Genomic DNA, 13,476 nt, shown 5'->3' on the forward strand with positions numbered 1-13,476 from the left:
CCACCCCATGCCATCCCACCCTGTCCACCCCACTCCACCCAACCCACCTCATCTATCCCACCTAGTCTCACCCTATTCTTCCTCACTCTGCCCTACCCCTCCCTGCCTTACCCTACCCCACCCCATTCCATTCCAGGGATCTCTTCCTCAGTGCCACCCAAATAGGTTTTGTGAACCAGGTGTGCTATGGGGGTTCTGTGGGAGACATTACCTGCCACCCAAGGGATGGAGAGAGGGGCTGCTGCCCCCCACCCCCTGGAGTGGGCACTGTACCCCACTTGAGCAGAGTGATCCTAGCCTACTGGAACCCTTGCATTCAGGCCAGGGGAAGTTAGCTTCCTTCCTTCCTTCTTCCTACCCTTCCCTCTTTTCCTCCCACTTTTTTTTTGTCAGTCACTGGGCTTGAACTCTGGGTCTAGGTGCGATATATCCCTGAGCTCTTCAGCTCAAGGCTATTGTCCTACCCCTTTAGCCACAGCACCACTTCCTATTTTCTAGTGGTTAATTGGAGATAGGAGTCTTACTGGTCTTTAGTACCCAAGCGGGCTTTGAATTGCCTCCTGAGTATCTAGGATTACAGACATGAGCTGTTAGGGTCCAGTCCCCCAATATCAGGGTCTATGATCAAAGGAACAAATCTGACACAAAAGCGGAAATTAAACAGAGTTTTATTCTATGCCTAGCATGGAGAATCATGCTGACCAGCCAGGGCCATCTCTAAGATGTGAGAGAGTGACCCCATCTAATCTCACAGGCTACTTTTATACGCCACCAGCCATGTGGTTGGGCTTGGCCATACACATGTGGCCAATGGAATCTCAACATACTTGAGTGATGGCTGGGGCAACCACTGACACCTTCGCTGTTTGAACTGACCTATCATCTAGGTGGGCTTCTGGTGCACTGCTCTGACAACAAAGGAAAGAGAGGGAGTTTCTTGGCAGACCAAGGGGGTTGGGTGGGGGTAGAATTCTGGTAACTCCACCTGGTTAAGCTGCTCTTGTAATCTGAGCTGTTATCAGGGAATTTACAGCCCCTGCTTGAGTCAAGTACTTTGTTGTGAAGACAGAAATGCTTATAGGGGATGGATTTTAGGGGAAGTCAAGAAAGGGGTCCCTTCATGAGCCACTGTGTCTGACCCTCCCACTTTTAAAGTAATTATTATGTAGTCGTTCAAAGAGGTTATAATTCCATGTTAGGTTATGAGTAACATGCTTCTTGGTCAATATCACTCCTCCCCCTTTTTTCCTTCCTTCCTTCTTTCCTTCCTTTTGCTCTCCTTTTTCTTCTCTCCCTCTCTTTCTCCCTCCTGCTTGCCCTCTTCCTCCCCCCATCTCTGTCTTCTTTCTTCCTCTCCCCATCTATCTAGTCTACCTAGTACCCTCGTTCTGTTTAGCACCTTTCGGGCTGTGGAGAGTCCGCATCCTGGGCCAGAGCTGAAAGGATAAATGGAAATAAAGCTGGCATAGTTCAAACTGTTGAGCAGGGTTTGCATGGAAAAGCAGGGTGAGGGTGGGACAGATGAGTAGATGGAAGGAAATCCTGCTCAGCAGGCTTTTTCATGTACAAGCTCATGGCCTAGGCAATGTCAAGGCATGGTTTTCTAACAGTGAAGAGAAGCCGGTCACCAGTGTCTCACGCCTGCAATCCTGGCTACTCAGGAGGCTGAGATCTGAGGATTGGGGTTCAAAGCCAGCTTGGGTAGGAAAGTACGTGAGACTCTTATCTCCACTTAACCCTCAGAAAACCAGAAGTGGATCTGTGGTCAAAGTGGTAGAGTACTGGTTTTGATCAAAAGATCTCAGGGACAGTGCCCAGGTGGAGTTCAAGTTCCACAACCAACAAAAACAATAAAAACAAATAAATAAATAAAGGCTAAAAGCATAGCTCTCAGACAAATATAAAATGAATATATCAAAGATTTTATTTACACATTAACGAAGGGAGGAACTAGTTAGCTGTGAAAATGGACTCACAGAAGAATCAAAGGAAGGGCCAGGAGTTTGCCTAGTGGTAGAGTATTTGCCTAGCATGCACGAAGACCCGGGTTCAATTCTTTGGTACCACATACTTAGAAAAAGCTGGAAGTGGTGCTGAGGCTCAAGTGGTAAAGCTCTAGCCTTGAGAAAAATCCAAGGACAGTGCTCAGGCCCTGAGCTCAAGCCCAGGACTGGGAAAAAAAAAAGAAAGAAAAAAAAGAAGAATCAAAGGAAAAGGTACATGTTTAGGCAATCAGGAATGTGAAAATAAATGTGCTAATAGACATCAAACTGGCATGTCTTGGAGTGATAATTATATTTTCTTCACACTGAATTGCTTCACATCTCTTGGATAAGAACCAACTGTGCCATTACTAGCTCTCTACCACAAGAAGTGTCGTCACATGCCTCAGTGACTAGGAAAAGCGTAGAACCTTCTAGAATCAGATCAGCCCTTAGAAGTGCTCTGGTGAAATCACATAACATTTTTGAGATTTCACAGCTGGTAAGTAAATATGGCATTTGAGATAGATCTAGGTCTCTGTGAATTCAGGGCTTTCCCTGTATAGCTTTTGCACTGTGGATTTTCGTATTATTTTTGGTTGGACTGGGGCCTGAATTCAAGGCCACAGACCTGCGAGGCTGGCACTATACCGCGTGAACCACTTCTCCAGCCTTTTTTTGGAGAGTGAAGAGAGCTTTCCAGTTACTTCTGGTATTAATCACTTGTCACTCCATTTAGTTAAAAAAATCTAGCTCAGGGGCCGGGAGTTTGGCCTAGTGGTAGAGTGCTTGCCTAGCATGCACGAAGACCAGGGTTCAATTCCTTGGTACCACATACATAGAAAAAAGCTGGAAGTGGTGCTGAGGCTCAAGTGGTAGAGCTCTAGCCTTGAGAAAGTCCAAGGACAGTGCTCAGGCCCTGAGCTCAAGCCCAGAACTGACAAAAAAAAAATCTAGCTGAGCACTGGTGGCTTACGTTTGTAATCCTAGCTACTCAGGAAGCTGAGTTCTGAGGATCTTGGTTCAGAGACAGGCTAGATAGAAGGTCCATGAGACTCCAACTAATTAACCAGCATAAAAGCTGGAGCTTTTTTTTTTTTTTTTTTGAGCTGTAGCTCAAATGGTAGAGCACCTGTTTGAGCAAAAAGCCCAGGGATAGCACCCAGATCCTGACCAAGCTCCATGACCAACCCCCCCAAAAAAAATCCTGGTCTTAGAAATCTCACAACTCACAGCAACTTTGTGAAGAAATTTCCTCCTTGATGGGCCGGGTACCTGCTCCGGGCCTCAGGACATGGAGGGAGAGTCTAGACTCACGGTAGTGGTGCCTTTTGTCTGCTGCGCCCCGGGGCTCCAGTGAGTTCAGTGTTTTGGGGGCGCTGGTACAGCCAGATAATGCCTTCATCATGTAACTGCTTCCAGACTTTCCTCTCCAGTGCAAAGTCATGGTTGATGTAAAAGATCAGTCGTTTCCATGAGGTGTCATAGTAGTGATCGGAAAAGCGCTCGTGGCCCTCGGTGATGAAGCCATAGGCACTGACCTACACAAAGTGGGAGGTGAGCCGCCTGTAGTGGCTCCCCAGGCTGCTTTTCCTGAGCTAACTCCGTGTGTGTGTGTTGTGTGTGTACATGTGTGTACATATGTGTGTGTGTGTGTGAGAGAGAGAGAGAGTGTGTGTGTGTGGGAGGAGGTCTTTTTCTTTTGTTTGCATTGGGACTGGTGCTTGAACTCAGGGCCCCATGCTCTCCCTTGGCTTTCTTGCTCTGGTTTTTTGCTGGTTAACTGGTGATAATATCCCCATGGCCTTTCCTGTCTGAATTGGCTTAGAGCCCGGATCTTCAGATCTCAGCTTCCCGAGCAGCTAGGATTGCAGGCCTGAGCCACTGGCACCTTGCATGGGAAGGGGGGCGGTCCTTTTATCCTGATTGCATCCCTGGGGTTTTGATGTGGGTCCCTTGAATACACACCACACCCACTCCCTTTCCTGCCAGTAGCTGTGCTCAGTCCACTTAATCCAAGCCTTAACACCATGGAGGAAGGTTGCTCTGTGCCTGAAGCCCCTGCAGCAGCTGCTCACCTTGTCGCAGAGGTGAAGGGCTGTGAGAAGCAGCAGGGCGCCTGTGGTGGGGCGGTAGATCCTCCAGTGGGCAGTGTCCAGGGTCTTTGATCTCAGAAATCTGTAAAAATATCCCTGATCCCTAAGTGCATGGAGCCTGCAGAGATGAAGACACGGTCTCTGCTCTGCCTTTCCATTCTCACCTGTTCTTCATGTAGCGGAGGAAGTCTGGGTGTAGCAGGAAGTACCTGTCCAATTTCAGGGCCTCACGAAATGCTTCCTGGGGCCTGCGCCTGTGGTCAGGGGTGGGTCACTCAGCCTGCTTTCTCTCACCTGGCCAAATGAGGGTCATGGGTGTGACTGACCCTCGTGTCCAGGTGACAGATGATTAAGTCTGTCCCACCTGACCAGCCCTTGGTAGCCCCTCACTGCCCAGCTCAGCCTGGTAGCCAGGGGCAGAAGGAAATTGGGTACCTGAACCAGAAAAGGCTCTTTTTCTGCATAGTCTCATTCACAAGCAGAGCATCCAGCCACTCATAATCCCGGGTGCCTTCCAGGAAGTGGAGGTAGCGGATATCCTGGGGACAGAGGACAGCAAATGGCCCAGGAGCAGTGATTTTAGGACCACTAGGCCAGGGTGACCCAGCTCTGCTCCAGACTGCCCACTTTCTGCCTGTGAGCAGGTCTAGCAGTCCTCCCCCCTCTCCTCATCCAGACCCAGGGTGTTTCTGATCCTGTGTGGCCAGGCCCACCCCTTCCACTCACCACGCCCACAGGCACATGCTTGAAACCCCGATTGCCCAGTATGAGGAGGGACTGGGTCAGGGAGAAGGCGGTGAAGCCGTAGAAGGACGTGCGTGTGCCCACATCCTGTTCATAGCCTTTAAGGACAGCTCCGCTCAATCTGTAGCGAAAGGTAAATTGTGAATATATCGTTGGGTGCTGCGGCTCATTCCTGTAATCCTAGATACTCAGGAGGCTGAGATCTCAGGATCCAGGTTCAAAGTCAGACTGAGTAGGAAAGTCTATGCGATTCTTATCTCTAATTAACCCAAAGCTCCAAGTGGAGCTGTGGTTCAAATGGTAGAACATCAGCCTTGGCCAAGAAAAGCTCAGGGATAGTGTTTAGGACCTGAATTTGAGGCCTCAGAGTCTAGGACAGCCCCTACTCTCCAAGAAAAGAGAAGTATGATGGAGATGGGTAGAAAAAAGGAGATGTGGGCAGACAAAGGTTAAATGCTCATGTCCTCCGGAGGGTCCAGGAAGCCTCCCTCCCAGGTTAAGGCATGGGGTGCCCATCAGGGCTCTGGGGACAGCCAGATGTGTGTGAACTGGGGAGTTTGAGGAGGACTAACGTACCGAAACACGTAGTCATGGCTGTCTATCTCCTGGCCCCTGCGGGAGTTGTTCAGGATGCCTCCGTTGCCCACCACGGCACAGGAGATGCACCGGGAGCCCCCAGGAGGGAGGCTAGCCAGGAGCAGCTGCTGCTGGGGCACTGGGGGAAACTGTGTCACCACCTTCTGCACCACTGGGAAAAGGGGGCCATTCAGAGCCCTGAAAGGGACAGGAGTCCAGCCCATCACATCCCCGGGAAGAGGCAGGCCTGAGGCCAGCCTGCCCACCCCGGCCTCCCCTGGGCTGGGGGAGCCACTCACGGGAGTGATTGAGCTCCATGAAGCCGAAGGGGGGTGCGAAGTGCTCCAGCCGGCCCCACTCACTGGGGCTGAAGTGGGTGGAGTCCAGGAAGAGAAGGGGGCTGGGCAGGAAGAGCTTCCCCAGCCATGGAGACTTGGAGGCTTTGACCTTCACAGAGTCAGGGCAGCTCTGAAGGGCAGCAAGACAGACAAGGGGTCAGCCAGGGAGAGGTCCAGGGAGGACTTCGGCCTAGAGCCCCACTGTGGCCTTGAAGGTTAGAACGTTCTGACCTTTCCTTTTTTCTTCCTTCCTTCCTTTCTCTCTCTTCCTTTCCATTTCTTTCTCCTTCTTTTCTATTTTTCTTCCTTTATTTTTCTTTTCTTCCTTTCCCTTCCTCCCTTCCTACCTCTCCTTCCAGCCTGCCTGCCTTCCTTCTTCCTCTCTTCCTCCCTTCCTCCTCCTTACTTTCTCTCTTCCTTTTCCTTTCCTTCTTTTTTTCTCCTTCCTTTCTATCTTCCTTCCTTCCTCCCTCTCTCCCTTCCTTTCTTCTTTCCTCCCTTCTTTCTCCTTCCCTTCTCTTTTCCTTTTCCTTTATTTCTTTTTTCTACTCTTTTTCTCCTTCCTTCCTTCTTCCCTTCCTTCCTTTTTATCTCCTTTCGTTCCTCCTTTCCTTTCTTTTCCTTTCTCCTTTCTTTCCCCTTCCTATCTCTCACCCTTCCTTTCTACTTCTTCATCACTTTCTTCTTTCTCCTTTCATTTCTTTCCCTTTCTCCTTTTCTTTCTTTCCTCATTCCTTCCTTCTTTTCTTCTTTCCTTCCTTTCTCTCTCTCTCTTTCTTCTTCCTCCTCCTTCTTCTTCATTTTTTCCCCCTTCTTCCTTTCCTTCCTTTTCTTTCTATTGTGCCAGTCTTAGGGCTAGAACTCAAGGCCTGGGCACTGTTTCTGAGCTTTTTTGCTCACGTCTAGCTCTCTACCACTTAAACTACAGATCCATTTCTTTTTCCACCTCAAGACTAGCATTCTGCCACTTGAGCCAGTGCCATATCTGGCCTTTTCTGTGTATGTGGTACTGAGGAATCAAACCCAGGGCTTTGTGCATGCTAGGAAAGCACTCTTCCACTAGGCCAAGCTCCTGGCCCTGATCCCTTTTTTTGATAGTTAGTTGGAGATAAGAGTTTCATAGGCTTTCCTGCCCAGGCTGGCTTCCAACCTCAGTTCTCAGATCCCAGCTTCTTGCGTAGTTGGGATTTCAGTACTCAGCTCTGCTTCCCTTTCTACCCTATTCTCAGGGACCCTGGGACCTCCCCCTTCCCCTGTGACCACGGAGGTTGTAGACAATGAGATGCGTTCACCCTCTAGGGGGCAGGCACCTTTGTGAGTGGGTGCCAATGTGGGATTGCTGCTGTGAATGCAGAAGCATCTAAACGCTGCTGCTCTAGGTAAGGGGGCGGAATGGCCAGGAAGGATAATGTGGGCTTTAGAGTAGAACATGGAAGCCTTCTGCTGTCTTAGCCAGTCCTGGCCCTCCCACATCAGAGTGTGATGATTTGTGTCGTCAAGACACAGGGCAGTGCTGGACAGTGGTGGCTCAGATCTATAATCCTAGCAATTCACAGACCTGAGAATCATGGTTCAAAAAAAAAATCTGTAAGTGGATAGATGCGCTCACGCTCTCTCTTTCTCTCTCTCTCTCTCTCTCTCTCTCTCTCTCTCTCTCTCTCTCTCTCACACACACACACACACACACACACACACACACACAGGCCACATTCTCACTGCAGATCATTGCCCTGGACCCCTTGAAGGGCTCTGGGAATGAGTGTCTTCTCATCCCACCCTGGGCTACTCAGATCAGGGCTCTAAGCCTGTCTTCTCATTCTGGCCCTGCACTGCCCGGGCAGCATCCAGTGGGTATGGGACAGGCTAACTCAAAGTCTGCTAGTGCCTGGCTGCTGGAGGATGGGTGGAGCCTTTGGAAGGGCAACAGGTAGGGGCACAAACTCACAGTCTGGAGGCCCCCCACGTCCATGCTGTACTCTTCCTCAAAATCCCACCGGGGCTCAGATTTGAAGTTAGCGGCCTTCAGTCTCTGGCGACTTAGGGTGGTTACATTTGGGGGCCGGTGGGGGGTGGCTTGGGCCACCTTCTTGGCTGGAGCGGGTGTTGTGCTCACTCTTGTCTTCCTTGTCATTGCTCCTGTGGCATTCAACTTTTTGTCCCAACTTCCTAGGACCTGTGTCTTGGCTGAGGTTTCTGCTCTGTCTTGCTGGTCCCCCCTTCCTCTGCTTGTCTGACCTTTTGGCGGCTGTGTGTTTATTGTGGTTTTGAGCATGGTGTCCCATTCCTGCCGTGGTGTTGGGTTGCCTTTTGCTCTCCTGCTGGCTCCAGCAGTGTGGCCCGTGGGCCTGGGTTGGATGTCCGAGACAGTGGTCTCTTGTACTGTCTCTGCCCGGATATTTGTCCTCTGCCCCAGGGTGGATGCCTGGGACACGGCCTGGAGCCACTTCTGAAACCTTTCTTCAATGTTCTGTATATATTGATACCTTCTGGTGGAGGAGGGAGAGAGAAACACAGGTCAGAGCTGGCACTGGTGACTCACACCTATAATCCCAGCCTCTCAGGAGGCCAGGATTTGACAATCGCAGTTTGAAGTCAGCCTAGGCAGGAAAGTCTGTGAAACTCTTATCTCCAATGAATTACCACAAAGCCAGAAGGAGAGCTGTGCAGTAATTGGTATAGTGCTTACCTTGAGTGGAGAAAGCTAAGGGACGGCGTCCAGGCCTGGGTTCAAGCCCTAGTATACTCTCTTATTTCTCTCTCTCTCTCTCTCTCTCCTCCCCTTGCCCTCCCTCCCCCCGCCCAAACAGAAGTACAACCAGTTTTTCTTCCTGTGGCTCTAGGTGGAGATGGAGGGAAATGACCAGTATCGGGCTTGGCCATAACAGGAACTGAATGCTAAGATCGGGCTGAAGCCTTTCCCAGTGCTAGCCCCTGCTCATCGGGCCTGCAGATCTCGTGCTACTATTGGGCTGCAGAGGACACTTGCACTGCAGACCAGAACTTTAGGGTCATCACTCTGGTTCTGTCACCTAACATCTGTGCTTCTGTGTCACATTACCTTTGTTTCCCTCTCTCTGATTCTAGGCTATGAACTCGGGGCTTTGTTCTTGCTAGGCAGCTACCATTGAAGTCACACCTCTAGCTCCTTTTGGCCCAAGGTCTTTCTTTTTGCCCAAGCCTCCTATTTCTCCTTCTCACAGTAGCCGAGATAATAAGTGTGTGCCATCCAGAAAAGGCCTGGCTCCTTCTATGAAGATGGAGTCTTGAGAGTTTTTGGCTTGGGCTAGCCTAGAGCCATGATGCTCCCAATCTCAGCATCTCAATTAACTAGGATAACAGACCCACACCACTATGCCTGTCTTAACTTTTTAAAATGCCAGTACTGGGGCTTGAACTCAGGGCCTTGTATTCTTGCTTAGTTCTTTCACTTAATGCTGGTACTCTGCTTGTTGAGCCACATCCCCACTTCTGCTACATTTGTCTGCTCATGCTGGAAGAATAAAGCTTGTTTTTGTTGTTGCTATCCCAACCTTGAGGGTGCTGGGTGATTACGATATGAACTATGTCTGCAGCTCAAGAATGCGATCTTTCGTTCTTTCTTTGGTATATGTGTATGTGTGTGCTAGTCCTGGGGCTTGAACTCAAGAGTAGTGCTCTACCACTTGAACCATAGCTCCACTACTGGCTTTTTGGTGGTTCATTGGAGGTAAGAGTCTCCAGACTTTCCTGGCCTGGCTAGCTTCAACCTACAATCCTCTCAGCCTCCTGAGTAGCTAGGGTTATAGGTGTGAGGCACCTGTGCCCTGCCCAAGAATATAATCTTGATGGGCTCTGTGTTCATTTTCTAGGGAGGTCTGATGAGATTTTTTTTTTCTGTACCTCATAGATCTGTCAGTTTGGCAGGGGCACAAGTATGTGTGGGCCACTCTACAAAACAAACTCTAGGCTATCATGGGTGTTATTAGCAAATGCTCCGTTAAACTCCTTACCCTATCCCCAACATCAGATGAACAGTTTCCAGTGTTTTCCTGGACATTGCTGTCTGGGAGGAAGGCACCTTAATGTGGATGAGGTGAGGAGAGCTGGGGAGCAGGGGTGGTTTCTTACATTAGCACCTCTCATCTCAAACCAGGCAGCATGCACAGCTGACCACTGCCTAGGGGTCCCATAGACCCTAGGACTGAGCCCCCTCCCACCTTGGGGATCCTGTCTGGGAGCCAAAAATGGCCCAGGGACTCCCCGGAGGACTGTTCTGTTTGTGAAATCTCAAATTACTTGGTGATTTCAATATTCATATTACAGGAAGTCACAGCAGCAAACTCAGTGTGATGAAGTTTTGTTTCACTGAATTCTCCATAATTAGATACACCAATAGTTGCTGGGGATAGAGGTGTTGAGGCAGTCCTTATTCTTTTTTTTTTTTTTTTTTTTTTTTGCCAGTCCTGGGCTTGAGCTCAGGGCTTGAGCTCAGGGCCTGAGCACTGTCCTTGGACTGTCTCAAGGCTAGAGCTCTACCACTTGAGCCTCAGCACCACTTCCAGCTTTTTTCTATGTATGTGGTACTGAGGAATCGAACCCGGGTCTTCGTGCATGCTAGGCAAGCACTCTACCACTAGGCCAAACTCCCGGCCCTCATTTCCTTATTCTTATGCATGGAATGTACTGAGCGCCTAGTTTGTGTTCATGTGATAAGCGTCCAGACATCCTTCCTTCAGAGCTGAGCAGGCCTGACCTTGTCTACTGCTGCTGTGGCTAGTGCTGAGTGGGGCCAACCATTTCCTAAGAGCTTGCTGTTCACAGGGACAGGAACTGAATCATTCAGCACATCCCAGCCCAAAGCAACTTCATTTTTAAAATCCTGATCTACTTGAGAAATAAAGATAGAAAATATTGTACTTAGAAATAGATGTATGCTGGGTAACAGGGGTTCATACCTGTAATCCTACCTACTTAGGAGGCTGAGATCTGAGGATGGTGATTTGAAACCGGCCTGGGCAGGAAAGTCCATGAGACCTCTTATTCCAATTAGCCACCTAAATCCATGAGACTCTTATTTCTAATTAACCAGTAAAAAGCTAGAAGTGGAGTTGTGGCTCAAGTGAGAGAAGGCCAGCCTTGAGCAAAAAGCTAAGAGACAGTGCCTAGGTCCTGAGTTCAAGTACCAGTACTGGCACAGAATAGAAATAAATAAATAAAGGCTGGGTGAGGTGGCTCATACCTGTAATCCTAGCTACTTGGGAGGCTGAGGTCTGAGGATCACAGTTCAAAGCTAGCCTGGGCACTAAACTCCACGAGACTCTTATCTTCAATTAACCACCAGAAAACCAGAAGTGGCACTGAGGCTCAAGGGATAGGGCAGTAGCCTTGGGCCAAAGAGCTCAGGGACAGCATTCAAGCCGATTTCAAGAACCAAGATCAACAACAACAAAATGAAAGGAAGGAAGGAAGAAGGAAAAGCAAGCAAGCAAGCAAATAAGCAGGCAAGGAAGAGTTACTAGGGATTGGAGGTGAAGTCCAGTGGTAGATCGCTTGCCTGCCACTGGAAAGACTATAGATCTAACCCACAGTACCAGAAAGAAATAACCAATCAGGGGCCAGGAGTTTGGCCTAGTGGTTGAGTGCTTGCCTAGCATGCACAAAGACCCTGGTTTGATTCTTCAGTACCACATATACATAGAAAAAGCTGGAAATGGTGCTGTGGCTCAAGTGGTAGAGCTCTAGCCTTGAGAAAGCCCAAGCCCAGTGCTCAGGCCCTGAGTTCAAGCCCCAGGAAAAAAAGACTTAAGAAAATAACCAGTCAAACAATGGTTTGGAGGTATGGTTTGGAGGCATGGCTCAGTGAAAGAGCACCTGCCGGGCCGGGAGTTTGGCCTAGTGGTTAAAGTGCTTGCCTAGCATACATGAAGACCCAGGTTCGATTCCTCGGTACCTCATACATAGGAAAAAAAAAGCCGGAAGTGGTGCTGAGGCTCAAGCGGTAGAGCTCTAGCCTTGAGAAAGTCCAAGGACACTGCTCAGGCCCTGAGCTCAAGCCCAAGATTGGCAAAAAAAAAAAAAAAAGAAAGAAAGAGTACCTGCCAAGCAAGTGTGAAGCTCTGAGCTCAAAACCTAGTACTGAAAAGAAAGTGAAGTTTCTTTTTGGTGCCTTTCCTGGGGCTTGTACTCAGGGCCTGGGTGCTGTACCTGAGCTCTTCTTGCTCAAGGCTAGCGTTCTACTGCTCGACCACTTGGGCTACAGCACCACTTCCAGTGTTGTTCTGGTGGTTAGCTGGAGATAAGAGTTACACAGACTTAGCTGGGTGCGGTGGCTCACACCTGTAATCCTAGCTACTCAGGAGGCTGAGATCTGAGGATCGCGGTTCAAATCCAGCCAGGGCACTGAAGTCCATGAGACTCTTATCTCCAATTAATCATGAGAAAACCGGAGTAGGCTTTTGAGAGATCAGCTCACTAGTATCCATCAATGCTGAGCATCCTAAGTCTGCAAGGGCCATAGGACTGGCTAAGTCAACGTTCTGCAAAATGCTACAAAGCAATTTTAAAGAAGAGAGTGTGTATGCTCCAACAGGGGAAACTGTCCTTGGCATCAAAAAGTTACCCTATGAATCAATACGACCAGAATACATGATAGAAATATATGTAGCCACGTGCTGGTGGCTCACACCTGTAATCCTAGCTACCCAGGAGGCTGAGATCTGAGGATCCCCTGTTCAAACCCAGCCCAGGCGGGAAAGTCCATGAGGTTCTTAATCTCCAATGAAGCACCAGGAAGCAAAAAAAATGGAGCTGTGGCTCACGTGTTGGGGGCCCGAGCTTGGACCCACATAGCTGAGTACACAAGAAAATGAGCTATTAGCATGACTTGGGGCTATGTTAATCTGAGACTATGAATGCAGTTTCCTGGTTTTAAAAGTATTTAGGATTGGAACAAAGAAATGAACGGGGCTACAGTCTTAAGCTCACAGTCTTAGGTTATAGTCTTAAGCTTGCCTTAGGCTGCAGTCTTGGGCCTGCTGACTTGAGTTGTAGACCTCCTGACCCCATCTTTTTCTTGTCTTCTTCTTTTCCAAGTCCTCACGCCCTAAATCAGGAATCCCTATTCAATGCCAGCTGGCCCCGGCAGTAGAACACCTGCCTGGAGGGAAAAAAACTAAGGGACAGCACCCAGGCCTGAGTTCTAACCTTAGTTCTGGCATGTGCCTCCTCACCCCTCCACCACATCCTTCCCTTCAGACACAGATGGTGCCCAGCACGACACAATACCAGTTTCCTCTCATTAGAAACAAGTGAACCTTGGAAATGGCACACATCTTACCTGGAAGGCTTTGTGTTAGGTTCCTTAATAAAGGAAGGGAGGGCGAAGAGCAAGAAGACCAACACCATCAAAAGTAGGTGCCACAGGGCACGGGGACCCAGAGAACAGAATCTCATGGTGGAGGGCTGGGTCCTGAGGGCAAGTTCTCATGTCCTGAAGCTTGATGAAGGCAGCTGAGGCCTCCGCCCAGGTCCACAGCTCAAAGCCTTTATCCTAATAAGGAACCACGTGGGTATCTGGTAAACGCCACACAGGGCGAAGTCTAGCTGGTCCCTTGCCAGGGAATGGAGGAACGTTGCCGTCTGGCTGCTTTATGAAGGCTTCAAGGCTGGCGTGGCCTGAAGGAAGATGAACTCCTTTTGTTCAAACAACTTGGCCTTCCTGCCTTTGTCTCTGCCGCCGTCTCGATCTAGGCTTGAGGAGAT

General features: G+C 49.4%; 1 protein-coding gene across 1 annotated transcript; it reads right to left on the reverse strand.

Annotated features, from left to right (window-relative positions):
• Nucleotides 1–3,295: 3,295 nt before the first annotated feature.
• On the reverse strand, nt 3,296–13,167 carry St6galnac1 (ST6 N-acetylgalactosaminide alpha-2,6-sialyltransferase 1). Its single transcript, XM_090351505.1, has 9 exons — nt 13,052–13,167; nt 7,682–8,222; nt 5,698–5,866; nt 5,399–5,570; nt 4,805–4,943; nt 4,514–4,617; nt 4,243–4,332; nt 4,061–4,160; nt 3,296–3,523 (listed from the first exon to the last, which is right to left on the reverse strand). The coding sequence occupies exons 1-9, from the start codon at nt 13,165–13,167 to the stop codon at nt 3,296–3,298; spliced, it is 1,659 nt and encodes a 552-aa protein (XP_090207631.1).
• Nucleotides 13,168–13,476: the final 309 nt, after the last annotated feature.

This window comes from Megascapheus bottae, chromosome 17 (assembly GCF_031878675.1).
Source record: "Megascapheus bottae isolate mThoBot1 chromosome 17, mThoBot2.hap1, whole genome shotgun sequence".
Taxonomy (NCBI): domain Eukaryota; kingdom Metazoa; phylum Chordata; class Mammalia; order Rodentia; family Geomyidae; genus Megascapheus; species Megascapheus bottae.